The 16,616-nt window shown below is 38.5% G+C and overlaps 2 protein-coding genes and 1 pseudogene across 2 annotated transcripts in view; all 3 read left to right on the top strand.

Annotated features, from left to right (window-relative positions):
• Positions 1-16,616, top strand: part of LOC144650445 (death domain-containing ATP nucleosidase-like) — a 123,374-nt gene that overhangs the window by 27,212 nt on the left and 79,546 nt on the right. The window lies entirely within an intron of this gene.
• Positions 7,534-10,343, top strand: LOC144647960 (uncharacterized). Its single transcript, XM_078507626.1, has 3 exons — positions 7,534-7,642; positions 7,716-7,869; positions 8,962-10,343. Exons 2-3 carry the CDS (start codon positions 7,818-7,820, stop codon positions 10,341-10,343), a joined length of 1,434 nt encoding a protein of 477 aa, XP_078363752.1. The 5' UTR covers positions 7,534-7,642; positions 7,716-7,817.
• Positions 10,416-11,990, top strand: LOC144647959 (uncharacterized; annotated as a pseudogene).

Genomic DNA, 16,616 nt, shown 5'->3' with positions numbered 1-16,616 from the left:
GTTGCATTTTAATGCTCGAAGGGTAATGAATAGTCACTTTATCGAAACTTCAAGCACGTAAATGTTGTGAGAGAGGCCTGACAAAGTACAGCAAAGGCAGCTGATGCTAGTCAAGGGCTTTGGACGCACTTAAGGGTTTTTCTCTGTATGGTTTCCATGGCAACAAAGCCGGATTGCAATTTAGACCTCTCATATATCGAGATTGATGTTAGAATTTCAAAATGTGGACCAAGTTTTTAAATAAATCAGGAAGAAAAAAACAAGGGTTTGTATTTTACAATACGGACAGAGTATTTGAGGTTAATAAGGGTTATACTGATCTCTCTTTTTTATAAAAATGAAAGCATTTTGAGCCAACAGTGACTAAAGCGCGTGGAGGTTTTTATCTAACGTCATTCAAATTACAAATCTTGCCGGTGTATCTTATAAACTCTTTCTTTCTAAATATTCTTGACATAAAGAACATAAAAATCTTGTAAATTTGATATCGATTCAGTGCTTTGTTTAGAGGATAAAGCATTTCGACATTTGCGATGTCCCGGATGTACGTGTTTCTTAATTGTCACAGAAAACGTGTATTCTTCATTGTGTTGTTCAATTACAGATGCGATATCAATTACAAAGTAATATCTAAAATAATTTTAAGTGAAGGTGAATAATATTAATGGAAGAATTTTCTCGACTGATGATACGCATTTCTTTGGCCGCCCTATTTATAGGCCTTTCTCGATTATGCTAGTAAAACTGGCATTTAATGCTACTAGAAATTCTCGCATAAAGCCAAAAACTGCTAAAATAATGCCTGATTTCCTTAAAAAATGCCACTTGAATTCCAAAAAATGCTTTGTTTTATTTCAAACAAAACGTACAAACTCTCACATTATATGCTCATATCAACAACAGGAGATACTTAATAATTGTTTGTTTATAAAAATAAAAAAAAAATAAAAAAATATATTTATTTTTTTTAAAAATAAAAAAATAAAAAAACACACACACAAGTAACACAACACAAGTACACAAGTAACACAACGCACAAACAGTCGAAACAGAAAGAAAACAATCAAATTATGTAATCAAAATTGTGAAACTTTAGGATTATTTATCCTTCTGAGTTCTGAGTACTGAAAATCTGGATCACAGTCATGAAAAGTGACAGAAAATGCTAGCAATTCTTTTTTGAAGAAAAAACGAAAAAAATGCTCGTTTTCCCAAAAAATGCCGAAAAAAATGCTAGCATAATTGAGAAAGGCCTACCTATTTATGCCCCAAATTTAAGAGGGAAACAAACATTAAGGCTGCACACTAAACACTGTTTTGTCTCAAAATTATTTTCTTAATAACTCGGTTGTAAAGAATGCCACAGAGCTTTTATTCGACCTGTTCTACAAACCAATTCCTCTCTCCACCCATGTGTATAAATGGTACTGGCGAAGTTACCGCAGGGGGATCGCCCTGCGATGGATTAGCATCCCATCCAGATGAGTAGCAATAGTGCTACAGATACCGGGACAAGCTCCGGCCTGATGGGTCACTTGGCTCGATCAAACACAAATTTTGCCTACTTACCATAAACCAATAGTTTTCAAGGACGTTTTTCATACGAACAAACAGTTTCTATAACATTGATATGACCATGTTATGACGGGTCTATTATTTCTACGAGAAATGATAAAAGTCGTTTTCAGTGAAAGCATGGAAACTGGATACAACTCGAAATCATAATTAAATAAATTCCGAAGTTCTTTAGACAGAAGAGAACAACTTAACTGAGAAGAAAACACCACGAGTCGACACGAGCAACTTCAGCGTGTTTGCCAAACTTTCGAAACCTGTAAAATGTGGTAGTGTATCCCACAAAATATTCGGAACGAGACGGCATTCAGGCTTGAATGCCGGTTCTGACTGAGAAATAACGGTTAACGATTCTGACTGAGAAATTGTCGTTGTTCCATTTCTGAAAAATTAGAACATCATAGAACTTAAAGCTGTCCAGTCTTTTCATACTCAACTTCATTCCGTTCTTAAAATAAATAAATTGACGTCTTTGAAGAAAAAATCTTCCGAAGAGCTCAAGAACAGGAACTTAAAAAATTGTGGCTTATCAGCGGCGGGCACATTGACCACATTGTTTTTGGGCACTTCCTCCTCGTGGACTGATATATTAGTCAACCCAGCCCAACTACTTATGTTCTGCACCAAGGTGCAGTTAAATTCAAAGCAACTTTTTCGTCAATGCATACTCTATCGTCTGTTCAAATATTATTCCATAATTTTCTTACTCGAGGATTACAGCGCTAAACCAGCATTGTATGCAGGGATTTTTGCAATGGTTAAAGTGTCTCTTGCTAATTTAGCCACTGTCACTGAGGGAGATGGGTTCCAAAGTGTCAGGCTTGGACAGCGATACCACTTACCCTGTAGGACATTCCAGAAAGGCAAGGGAGGTGTCATTCTGAGGTAGTGGTTTTTTATTTTCTTGAGTCAAGACAGGATTTGTGGAGACAAAGTGCCGTTTTAATTTCCTAATTGGGATAAGGACTTATAGCTCCCTCCTGGGCGGTTTACGTATACACTTCCAATTATCAGAATGTAACTCAAGTTCTCCTGAAACATTGACTACATTTTTGCACAGCTCTCACGGCTAGGGTGACCCGACCAGCCTTGTCCCCATGCCAGGCGTTCTTTAAAGGTGTCACTGCTAATGAGCTGAGAATGCCTAGTGAATAGGCTGTGTGGTCATGTTATTTGAACAGCTTCTTGTGAAATAATTGCATATCAAATGTACTAACTAGGTTCCTTAATTTCATCGATACTGTTGCATTAGGTGCTGCTCCCTTATTGTGATAATTGATGGTAAAGAATATGTTGTACCTCTGGCCAGCTGTAGTCAATTACAAACAGTTCGAGGACAGTTGGAGGCCTTTCGCGTCGCCAATCGCGAAAAGGACAGATAATGACCGGATGATGACAATGTTAAGCAAGTTCTCAAAGTGCATTACACTCCCGAATTCTTGTTTCAGCTCTGTTAAATGTGCTTTTTAGTAGTGGAGTCTTTGATCTGTGTGACACCAAATGAACGCGTGCCGACAAAATTACATCTTTTAATTTAATTGTAACTTTAACAATCTTAAATTCTTCAAAAAGTCAAGCATTGTACTCGATATGCGGGAGTAACTATTAGCTGCCTCCTCAGCTTCGACAACTTTGCTCACAGTTTCGTCTGCTCGAAAATTTGAAAGGCTCTATATTTTTTGGAACGTTTCATATATATGCTTTTCTAATTACAATTTTTTTTCTAATCATAGATTGTGTTTTCGCATTTGAAGATCTTCTTTTTCGGTGGAGTTTTAACCGCTTCGCCTCTATTTCGGAGCTTATCTAATTCCCGCATTAACGGCAACATTTGCGGTGATAAAACATAGAAAAAATTTCCCTTTCTCCAGCAATATTGAGGACTGATTTCAATTCAGTCTCCATCTATTGTGGTGCTTTTAAATCGTCGCTGTTGTCATCACTGCAATAAATGACATGTAAGGGGTTGATTTTTCACCCCACTGAAGCTGAATGGTGTTTCTCCGATGTACAGAGGATTTTAAGGTAAAAGTTGAGTTGCGGTGACTACCGCCTACAAAGGACGCATCTGTCTTCCATATTTTACGACGAATTTTTATCATTTTGGTCAGTCAGTGACGACTCTTCCGTGGTTATTTTGACATTCTTTTAGCTCGCCACGCGTTCTCCCACCCCACCAACCGGGTTCCTTTCCCTATTCTGCGCACCTGTCCTCGCATTAGCCAATCAAACTTGATTACAGGCCGTAAATGCCCCAAAGAAGTTTTCATTGGGATATTGACTGAATCCTGTAGGAAAAATCGCTTTCAGGTCCCATACCACAACAGAGACTAACTGTACGTCTGATGCAACATTTAGATGGTAATGAATGCCTCAGCCCATTCAATTCAAGACGTCCTTGTTCCATGGTGCAATCAGGTTTAGTAATGAAGGATTTCCGGACAGCGCAATGTAATATCTTTCAATTAAAAGCGTTTGTTTCTCTTAGCAACAACCACGATTCCTTTTTTTCTGTCATCTTTCAACACGCGCACGTGCCATCTTGGCGGGCATCTTGGCGCGCGCAAACAGTTTTGAATTATTTGCGTACGACTGTAGAGAACAAACTGTGTTTTCCAACATAGTTGTTAGCTTTTCCGAAAAAAGACATCAGTGCCCAAACATCAGGAAACAAGTACCGAGCTAAATAACGTCTGCGAAACAAATGTTTATTTCAAAAAGCAGAACAACATTGATACCCTTTCGCGCCTCGCGAAATATTTCTGGACTGATATTGTAAGTTAATTGTATAAATAATTCTCTTTTAGATTCCTTCAGAATTGCCAAAAATAGTTTTCTAAAGTTTTTAATACAATCTTAAGTGCTACTGTCAGAGAAAGTGTTCCAGGTGATGAAAGTCGGGTCAACCGATTTTGACGAAACTTGCTGCAGAAGTTGGCCTTGATGAGATATTCCAAAAGCCATTTGGGTTTAGTTTTCTGACTTTTACTTTAAAAGTTCTGGGGGTGGTCCCAAATGGAGGCTCCAGATCATCAAAAATCTTGTATTTGAAGGGGTAAGTTTGAACTTGTATAAAACGAAAACCATTTAACTTATTGACTAACTATTTGTATGCTGTTTTTCTACTATAAAGGCTCTTTCATATGATATGTGTTGTTTTGGCATAGAGGGTTCTGGCAGTATGGGGTCCAGCACTAATATTGACTAAATTTTGATGAAAAAAACACTACTCAAAATTGCCAAATTTTAGATCTTCATAAATTTTAACTGCCTTAGTGTATAAAAAAGATACTTATATCAGGAGTTACCTCAATGTTAGTAGAATGAAAATCAACTGAGAAAAATTTGGGCCATGCAAGTTTTTAGTGCTTCAAAGACCCATTTTGAAGTACACCATCACCTAATTTGCATAATGTCAACACCAATAGTTTAACACTCAAACTCAATATATTTACATTTAAACACTTCAGTTTGCCTCGGTGTGGTATATTTTCCTTGGAAATCTGTACAATGGGTAATCTTGTTGAGTGAACACTACAGTAGACATTTGAATTGCCAAAGAATTAGAAAATTCAGTACTGACAAAACTAATGTAACTGCTACTAAAAAAGTTTAAAATGTATCCAATAAATCTTTTTGTCTAGTATTTATTTACAGCATTCCATTACACTCCGATTCAATTGTGAATTGCTTTTTGAAGCAGTTGAGTAGTTCTATCAGTACCTTTTTGCCAGAAGTGGTCTTCGACTTCTATATAGAGATTTTACGACTGACTTCTCGTCGCACGGCATCTCAAATCTTTATATTTATATTATCGTTATACTTTAAGCTAAAACCATGTCCGTGTTTTCTTACCTGGTAAAACGCGTGTCCTTTTCATGGATTTTGTTACATGTGAAAGACAGAACCGGATTATAAAATATTAAATTGGTTATCAGATTGATATAAATCTCGACAAAAACACATTTCAGTCTGACTTCCATCTTGGACGTGTAAAGAAGAGAACTGGGTCATAAGCGGTTCCCAGTCTTCTCCCCAGAGAAAAACAACTTGTTGGAAATTATTTTATCCAGCCTGAACGATTAGTCACAGAATAGTACAATGGCATTTTGCTCGTTTGGAGGGGAGGAAGATCCCTGCGGTGCTGTAGAATGGGCTGCCCACGACAGCTCTATGGTTCCATTACAACACTGTAAGCGTGACATGAGCTCGTGGCTCAAAGAGAAGTACGGAGGTTCCGGCGCTTCCGGGAGTAGAGGACGTCCCACTTCGAAAAGTAGCGGTAAGGTATTAAAATAATCATGCAATTACTGCAATTCGTGGCAAAATAAACAAAGTTTGAGTTGCAAAGATGTTTTTACTGCATGTGGTCATGCGTTGACTGTCGAGTGTTACATACAGGCTTTAAATATCAGGTTACAGGAATAATATAAATTCGCATGATACATTTTCAAATTACGCTGGTTGTGCAACACGAAATGGCCCTCTACAAAGCAAACAAGCACAGAACAAAACAAAACAAACAAACAAACAAAACAGAAACAAAAAAAGACTTGAAAAATAACTTTTTTAGATTAAATCTGCAATATGCAAATCTACTTTGTTTGCATGTTAATGTAATGTACAGTAAACGAGACAAACATGGTAGCAAGTGTGATGACAGATTGCTTTCAAACACGACAACCATCAATGGACAGAACCATTATAAGAAACATTTATAAACGCATGACATTGCTACACTAAACATTACTTCCAGATTCGCTTTTAACTTTAAACCTCCCAATGAAAATTAAAAGTATGGTTTTCTTCGTTTCGTGACACCGAAGGTCATTTTAGTCACGCGCGTGTTACAGTTGACGGCCCGGCTTCGAAGATTGTTGAATGCATTAAGGAATCCATAAATCCTTAAAAATTGGGATTTGAAAGATCTCAAACTAGTTTAACTTATGTTTGACTTTCGTCATAGATTTAATCATTGTATCTAATGAAAATGTTTTCTAGAATGTCGATTTCAACTTCCTGGTTTCGGTTGCAATTTTGTGATCAAGTAACATAAACAAATGAAACTAAATGCTAAAATCTGAAGGTAACAATAAAAACAAAACAAACTATACAACTAAAACATACAACAAAAATAGAAATAAAATGAAGAATTAAAATTTGGAATAAATGTAAACTGTAAGAAGTAAACATCTACGATGATGACTCGGACAGGTTTTGGCACGTTTAGATACGTTTTGTACGAGGAAGGGGAGCGCTTATTTCGTTAATCAATTTTTGACCTCAAAATTACAGTCTTTATTTCTAGTGAACCCAAACTGTAACATAATAGCAATTATTGTTTTGTGAAACTTTGTAAAATGTTTTGTATAGGAAGGAAAGCCTACAGTAAATGTTCAGCTTTCCTTAATTCCAAATGGATATTTCTATTGGAGAAATGAGAAAACATATGTTGTAAATGTCTCGTATATCGTACCGAGTACCCAACCTGTTTTTTCTTGGGGTACTTATTCGAAGGGTGGGGGAGGGGTCGCGCTTATAAAATTTTCTAAGCCTTAGAAAGAGCGCTAATTCGAAGCGGGGCGCTCATTTGAAGCTGGGCGCTAAATTGAGCATTTATGGTATATAATTTAGGGACAAAAATACCTTGAGTCACGCCCAGATGGGTATTCTTTAGGAGTACCACCCCTACGTCAATCTTCCCACTAGCATCCCAGTCCCTTTAATGTAAGAGTCCTCACTTCGGGCGAATGGCTCACATCTAAGGCACTAGACAAGCTCAAGCTACTTTCGGCTTTTCCGTGATGGCTCACGGTGACAGACAATGCCATTGCCAATTTCTTTAGCAGTTTCTCGTGGAGATGTTGTTCTATCTGTAAGAAACTGTCGGCGAAGCAGGAATTTTTACATATTAAATCTCTTTTCGTTTATAGATGGCGAGGCGGTAATTTCTGAATGGGAGCTAATATTGAATCGTGCAGGGATAGCTTGTGGTGAAGTCGACTCAACGAGATTTATTATCTGCCCGAAACATCGATTTAAACTTACAACGCTGTATAAAGCAAAGGTAACAAAAATCAAGAAGTGAAACCGTTTGAGCGTTTTTCAAAGTAACTAATGATAGAATTATTTTTTGCTAGGACAAGTGCTGTCATCCTTTGCACGAGGAAAACAAAAAAGCTTCAAAGGTGAAGAAACGCGTGACGGACATATTGAAACGCCCTAGACGAGTTAATAAAACTATGGCAGCTACTATTTACAAAAACACGGGCCGCGTTGTTGCTATTGGCTCAGGTATTCATTAAACTTGCCCCTGATATATAACATCAAGCGTTGTTGATAAATGAGCATCACAGTAATTTTTCATAAGAAACGCCTTTTCATCTCTTTTTGTTTCGCATAGCCAGGGGCGTAGCAGGCCTGATTTTTGTGAGATCACGATCGAAATTGATCGAAAACTAATCATTAAGAAATAGCCATCTAAGAACATATAAATAGTGAATGCCAATATTGTGCAGTTGCTTAAAAACCTAGGCTATTTGAGTTTGCGTCTATAACGAGCTTTTGTCATATTTCAACTTCTAATTGCCGCGATTAGCCTCCAATAACATTTGTCCATGTATCGCGACTTCTCAATCTAAAACGAACATCTGCGTAAATCGTCGGGATTTTTCTGAAATAAAATTTGAAAAAAAAAATGCGACTCTATATGACTTGCAGAGATTGTGCTTTTTGCCGTCTGTTTAAGATTGTTTGCTTTATTTTATTTTTGTCTTGATTAACAGACTCTTTCAGGTAAGCACGAGCCTGTGTGCATTCAGGTAGCTACGCCCCCTGTATAGCTATGATATGTACTGAAGAGGTAGTGTCAGAGCATTTTATTAATAACAACCTTTATAGTTGATAATAAAGATGGCAAATTTTAGGCTCGGTAATTAATAATGAAGATGAATTGTTCAACAAAAATTTCCAGTCAATGGCAAAGCTAAACACAAGTCTCTCGTTGCTCAGTGTTTTTTTAATAAAGTATTAGTCCCGTTGGGGACTCAGATTTTTTCCTTGTTACATACTCGTGCCATTGTTGAAAAGTTCATCTTAATGAAAAATCTATTTGTTTTTCTCTGTGCATTTGTGCTATTCCAAACGCTGCAAGAGAATAAAGAGCAGTGAGCGTAGTTAACAAGATGTACCTGATCACCACCTGTAATACAATCGCGAGTTGCCCAGTGTTATACCACTTCAAAAACGTTTCTCCACTTCTTTTTTTTTTTTTTCAGAAATAACTTCTGATACTTCTTATGGCCGCGGTATAGGGCTAGAGCATATAGGTGACCTTGCTTCGTTCTAATTTGTAACCAAAACATTTTTTGGTATTTTGCGTTGCAGCTATTTGTAGAAAATGTCGACGACTTGTCACCGATACACCGGCTACTCCAGCCCAACACCTTGGAGACGTAATGCAAACTATAGTCCCAATTACACCAAAATCCATTCCCAGACAGTTACGTCTACATAGACCAGACAGTGCTAATTATCGTGTGTCTTTTGGGTCAGTATTTTCTGCTCCCAGTAGCTCGTCACAAGAAGAACAAAGTAGCATCTTCTTGCCAGAAGGTGAACGAGAAAAAAAGAATTTAGACGCACTAAATGGTGCCATGAGTGTTATATCCGAAGGGAAATTTGTGCCTTTGCCAAGCTACATAGAAGTTCAGTGGGATGAACTTTCAGTTAGAATCAGAACGGATTACACTGAAAAAGCGGAAGAACTTGTATCACTTGTTTTAGATACAATTGCTCCATCTCAAGGAGAAAATTTATGGCAAGCCATTATTCAGTGTCACCAAACACTGAACAGCTCTAACGGTATGCGGCCAGTTGATGTTGGTGTAGAAGCGATTTTGCTTGCATATAAAGAATGTGAAAACAAGTCTACCAAAACGCAAATCTTATCACTCATTAGCGACAAGTTCAGTCAGTCTCAAATACAAGAATTACTACCTGGAATTTCATTACGACAGATAAAGAACGTAAAAAAACATGCCCAGGAGTGTGGCCCTGGGGAACCGGTGGTAAAGGAGCAGATTTTTCGATGCAGGCTGGATATGGAAAAGGTGAAAGATTTTGTTTACTTCATTTCGCGATCTACATTTTTACAAGATGTTGCATTTGGAACAAAAACACTGAAGCTTCAATCTGGAGAATCTATTCCTATTCCAGCTCTTGTACGTACAATGACGGCGACCAAGATTGTGCATCTGTATCAGGAGGAATGCAAGGCCGAGAACAAGATCCCTCTAAAAGAGCGCACCTGTTTTCGGTTAATCGAAGTGTGCAGTGCATCAAAGCAAAAGTCATTACAGGGCCTTGATAACACCTCCACTGCAGGAGCGGAAGCGTTCGAAACGCTCGAGAAACTTGTTACTAATCTCGCTGGGAACGGAGCAGGATTGGCGTGGGGCCATGAGATTGAGCGAGCTCTTACTGCAGGCAGACAATATCTCAAAGGCGAATTCAAGAGTCACTTGGGAGGAGGGGAATGTTGTGCTGACCACTGCACAGTTTTTGCATTATCAGATCCAAAGAAAGCGGAATTTGCCTCTCCTTGTGACCACAGCCATGACATGTCATGCTCAGACTGCCAGAACATAAAGAATGTTCTGAAAGATATACAAAAGAAACTTGAGAGCAAAGAGTTAGAACTTACAGAAGACCAGCAAGAAAGGGCAAAGTGGGAGTTTGAACATGCTGTTAGCGATATTGAGGCCTAGAAATCTCATCTGCTTAGGGCATTCCATCAAGACCAAGCAAGGCAAGATGCATTAAGCCAACTTGACGAGAAAACAATTATTGTCATAAACGACTGGGCGATGAAGCTACTACCCATGAAATTTAGAGAAACCCAATCTCAATGGTTCGCGAAACGTGGTCTGAGTTGGCATTTTTCTGCCGTGATTCACAATTCAGGTCACCCTGACTGCCAAGCTGAAGGCAACGGCGAGCATGTGATTCATACATATGTGGCTGCCTTTGATGATTGCAAGCAAGATTGGTTTTCCGTGGCATGTATAATCGAAGAAGTCCTTGTTACCGTGAAGGAAACACACCCAACTGTGTCAAAAGCTGTGTTACGCAGTGACAATGCGGGCTGCTACCATAGCACCTCTCTTTTGACAACTATTAACTCTTCAAGCAAGCGAACAGGTGTAGAGGTCATACGTTACGATTTTTCGGATCCTCAAGCAGAGAAGGATCTCTGTGACCGCAAAATCGCGCCATGCAAGCAGCGTCTGAGAAATTACGTAGCAGAAAACAATGACGTACAAACGGCAGAGGATGTGAAAAAAGGATTAGAATCTCCACCAGGTATTGCAGGCACTCGGGTGGCAGTTTGCAAAATCGACAAAACTAAAATGTCAAAGGCCGTTGAAAACAACAAGATCACGGGCATTACTAAATATTATGACTTCTCTTATAGTCAAGATGGTATACGAGTCTGGCAGGCATACGGCGTTGGCGAGGGCATGATGATTGAAGACTTTCAAAGTAAACAGGATGTTTCTGGGCTAGAGAGGATAGGCGAGTGAAGCCACGAAGTTACTAGGCCGAAGCAAAAAAAGGGCACAACAAAGTCCAAAGCTTGTACGAGTGATCTCACAAGTACATATTCCTGTTTGGAGCCTTCGTGCATTTTGACTTTTAGCACCCTTGAAGATGCCGATGAGCATATGGATATTGGATGCCACGTCATGCTTCCCGAGAATGAATCTGTTTACGACACCGTACGAAGACAGTGGGCCGCTACAACAACCTCTATCAAGGGAAAAAGTCAGAAGATTGGTGAAAGTCACTATCACTGTGATGCTACAACAGACGAGCATGCTTGCCAGGGATGGGCTCTAAAGAAGCAGAAGCCTCCTGTACGAATTTCAGAGGAAGTAAAGGAGTACCTCACACGTGTCTTTAATGAAGACACCAGAAGCAAACTAAAAGCAAAGCCAAATGACGTCGCAGAGGATCTGAAGAGAAAGTTCGCGAGATCCGATTGGCTTGAAGTTCAAACTATAAAAGGGTATTTTTCCCGACTGGCAGCGTTACAAAAAGGTCAAGAAGTAAGCGAGGAAGACACTGCCTGTGAAGATGCAGCGATCGAAAGGGAAGAACTTCTTCAGGATTTGATAGAAGAAGCACAAGAACAAATTGATCTTCAACATCCTCTGATGTACGAAAAAATTAATCTTTGTGAACTTTTCGTGGCTAACAAGCTTGACCATGCGTTACGAAAGTTTAAGTTATGTACCCTTAAAGCTATGTGTGATTCATTTGGAGTGGACATTGATGGCCCAGCAACTCGTAAAGCTCCATTTATTACCGCAGTGTTTGACCTAGTTAAATTCTGCCAGTGCCAGTGTAAATGAGCGACTTACAGGAAAGTTATAGATACAGAAATCAGTGTTATAACGCCGGGGGTGGGTGTGGCTCAACCTTTTGTTGACCCCTAAAAGATACCAAAAAAATAAGAATAGAATTTTATGTATTTGTATATTTCTTCGTGTATAACCCTAAACGAGACCATTATGGCTTTAAATATTGGCGTTTTGCCCGGAACACCCTAAACGAGACCAAAAATCCGAAATTTACACCCCTAAGCTAGACAATGGACATCCCCGTCACTTTCATATGCGAGTCCCCCCCCCCCCCCCCCTGGGGGTTATAGCTGTACATAAAGCAATAGTTCCTTCCCTTTCGGTCTTAAAATATATGACACAAATACCCTAGAGAATGCACAAAAATGAAGACAAGTTTGCGCAGCCAACGTTCCGTAATTTGATCATAAAAAGGGTTGATAGTGCAAAGAGGGGGAAGACCATTGGTTTTTATACAGGTGAAGAGGCACGGGGCACAAGACGTATGCTCGCATATTGAATAGTCAATAAAGAGAGCGAATAAGGGGGTGGAAGATGCAGGAGGATTTGAACATAGCCTCCTGCCATTAAAATTCACCGAACCCCCACCCTCATACTCAGTTTTTAGGCAGACACTGCCTCTTTCTTAAGCATAGCGAGTTTTAGTATTAACATAATTGTTGCACGCTTTAGGGAACAACTGTTGGTGAAAGTGGCCTCACCGTCTGCAGAAGTTTGTCAAATGTTCACTAACAATAGCCAGACAACATTTTGTAGGTCTTTGATTTTATTTTGGGCAAGGAATCAAAATACCAGGCTGATTAAAATATGAAAATATATATATATTTACCAAGATGGCAAAGGCATATTTAATTATTTTATTGACGTTTTATTTGACAATATAGATTTTCAAACAGGCCTAGGAAAACAAAGATATCAAATTGCTAGAGGTCGCGTGTACTCGTTTCAGTCAGGCTACTCTCGACCCAGTTCTCCCGCGCCACCACATCCAAAATGGCGGATAAACAACCCTAAATGCCAAGACAACAACAACAACAAAGAACTACTGAGCGAATATAGAAAGCTTATTCGTTATATCAGGCTATTCACATAGATCCATGTAAAGAAATGTAGGAGGAGCCGATTATCAGAAAATACGATTTGTCCATGAACTGATTGTAGTCGTAGGATTTTGAGAAAGATGGAAGTTTGGCTTCCAACCGTTATGTTATATTGATACACTTTTTTAGGTAAGTTGGTAAAGTAAGCAAAGCTTTTTTTGGAAGAACGTTATGTATTAGTATTATACACTCTCCAGGAATACTTATTACTGACTTGCTTTATTGTATGCATTTTAACTTTTTAATAGCACAAGTTAGATTGATTTTGTCAGTAAGTTTACTGAATTTTCTAATTCTTAGGCAATTCAAGAGTCAACAGTAGTGTAAACCCAACCATATTACTCATTGTATAAATATCTTAGGAACGTAAGCCTCACCAGGGCAAACTGAAGTGTTTAAATGTAAATATATTGAGTTTGAGTGTTAAACTATTGGTGTTGACATTATGCAAATTAGGTGATGGTGTACTTCAAAATGGGTCTTTGAAGCACTAAAAACTTGCATGGCCCAAATTTTTCTCAGTTGATTTTCATTCTACTAACATTGGGGTAACTCCTGATATGAGTATCTTTTTTATACACTAAGGCAGTTAAAAATTATGAAGATCTAAAATTTGGCAATTTTGAGTAGTGTTTTTTTCATCAAAATTTAGTCAATATTAGTGCTGGACCCCACACTGCCAGAACCCTCTATGCCAAAACAACACATATCATATGAAAGAGCCTTTATAGTAGAAAAACAGCATACAAATAGTTAGTCAATAAGTTAAATGGTTTTCGTTTTATACAAGTTCAAACTTACCCCTTCAAATACAAGATTTTTGATGATCTGGAGCCTCCATTTGGGACCACCCCCAGAACTTTTAAAGTAAAAGTCAGAAAACTAAACCCAAATGGCTTTTGGAATATCTCATCAAGGCCAACTTCTGCAGCAAGTTTCATCAAAATCGGTTGACCCGACTTTCATCACCTGGAACACTTTCTCTGACAGTGGCACTTAATCTTTTTTAAGAGATTTCTTTGTCCTTTTCTAGGGATTTAAATCGAAAAATTTAGACCAAAATAACCGCACACCTTCCTAAGGCAAAGCCGCCGCCATCTTGGATTTACCCAGAATGCAATTCAGGACCTTCAAACAGTATTTTGTTCTGTTTTAGTGATTAATTCAAACTTTTACCAATTTATTGAGAGAACTAGTTAATAATCATGTTTCCAATACTGCAAGATGAAATTGAGCGAAAATAGACCATAATAAGAGTTTTAAATTGTATTACAACTTTAGCCTCGTTTTCATGCAGAAGGAGAATTTTATACTCTTAAAAAATCCTATTAAGCTACTCTTTCGTTATTGCTATCAGCTCAATTTTGAAACTCCTTCTGATGCACTTTAATCTGATACCACTCATAGTTTGTCCCTTTGAATGGTACCAAAATCTGCTCGGGCCCATGGACTAACATGGATGCATTACCTTTTTTCAAAACAACAACAACCACTACTGCCACTCTTCGCACTAACATTGGCAACTACAATTAAGGAATGAGACAAGGCGCTGGCAACAAAACGAAAAGAAAGCGTAAAAAACAGTTCTGCAAAGTTCAACAGGGTTAACACCCTGACAGAGTGTTCCTCTTAACACGAATAGCACTGTTCAACAGAACTTATACCCTAACATGGTGTTCTATTCAGGAAGGTGCCTTGACCGCCTCCCAGTCTCACTGCGTCTCACATCCTGGACTGGCTGAGCGTCTGCTGAGATTGCACTAAATGCTTGGGAAGCTCCTGAGCTTAGATTGACTGGCTGGTCAGCTCCTTGGGCTGGGATGGCTTAGTTAGGTACTAGGGGAACTGCGTCTTAATCTTGGCGAGAAACTGCGAACTTGAGTCCTCTTCCGGACAAACTTGATCTGTTTATGGGAAGCTTGAGAGATCTGCCGTATTTTGGATCGGTTTTGGCGCAGCTCCTTACCATTTGGTTTAGATACCATATAAGCTTTACCATGTGGTAAATTTATGAGACCCAAGAGTATCCATTTTGTCAGTTCAAAGATAAAAACTAAATTTCCGTTTTCAAGGGCAACCGACACGATCATGGCCTGTCAGCGATAATTATAGACCTCTTCAGCTTCGTATGCTAATTGTCCATTTCAGATCATGTGATGTTCTCTAGAGAGGTTTTCCTTTATCTATCTGAAAATAAATCATTCATTTCCACATGTATTTTTTAAATTTGAAATAATACACAAGGACAATGAAGGACGTGAACTATTAGGATTTAGAATATAGCCGCTGTATACGCGCGATGGAATTCTAGCGGGCATTATTTTTAATAGAACATAGCTGAAAACTATAGAAGCCCGGTACCCTGGATGTGCGAATTGTTTGTCGAATTTCGCTGAACGACTTCGTCGACTTCGCATCTATTCTCTTGTTTTGTTGTTTAAACGATGCTTTAAAGCAGCGAGTTTTGATCAGAAACGTTTTACCTGCTTAAATGGAAGTAAGACAGTGCCAAAGGAAGCGACAGATGAAGAAAGAATCGTTAAAATTTGTTGTTTTTCTTTGGAATTGTATACGCCACTATTTTGCCGTGAACTGCCCGAAATTGATTGGAATTTATTTAGCAAAACAAGCCGGACTATAGAAACGCTTTGAGGTAAGAAACCTTTTTTAGCCACAATTTGAAGACAGAACACTCCACTTTTGTTCTTTTTAAATCGAAATAAGAGGCGAATTTGAAAAACTTGCTGCGAAACGAACGCATGAAAATTTTTCATTTGAATGAAATTGAAGTAGGCTTAACCAAACTTGAATGCGTAAATATTTCAACTAGATTTGTCGGCTTTGTGAGAATCTTTTGGTAGTTGGAGAAAGGACTATATAAATAGGAAATATGAATGAAATGGTAACTTGGTTTATTTATAAAGAAACCGCCAAAGAAAAGAATAAACTAAACTTTCACTTTTACCAATGTTGCGTGCGTTTGTAAAATGCCGTGAGCGGCCGCGAGTCTTGTAAGTTCTGTGCTTACCGGAATTAAGTCTCTCTGTGGATTTAGGCGGAAAAAAGAAGTTTGTTAAAGAATCATTTGCAAAATGACAGTACTAAATACTAAGACCTGAGTGGTAAGTACTTCTCAACGGTATTACCGGTACTTGAAGATTGATTTTTAACCCTCGGACGTATAAGGAGGTGGGGGCATCCACCCTCCCTCTTCCCCTCCCATTTTTTTTTTGAGATTTTGAAAAGGGGATTTACTCTAAAATGCTGATACTTTCAGTCCCTATTCATTCATCCCTTGCGGAAATTTTGATATGTCAACCATGTGTCCATAGTTTTTGGCGTTGACATTTCCAGCCAAAAATCGTCATTTTTGATGTTTTTCGTTATTTTTCCAGATTTTCAATACAAGATTGTACGATTTGTTTAATTTTACATTTTATAAACATTCTGGCTTGATTCTGTGTCCGTTTTTGTTATTCCCTGACATTTTAAGAAATTGGTGGAGTCCAAGATAGCG

This window comes from Oculina patagonica, chromosome 4, assembly GCF_052425735.1.
Source record: "Oculina patagonica isolate OP01 chromosome 4, crgOcupat, whole genome shotgun sequence".
NCBI classification, from domain to species: Eukaryota; Metazoa; Cnidaria; class Anthozoa; order Scleractinia; family Oculinidae; genus Oculina; species Oculina patagonica.
The sequence above is the reverse complement of the archived record's forward strand: the minus strand, read 5'-3'. Positions and strand labels throughout refer to the sequence as shown.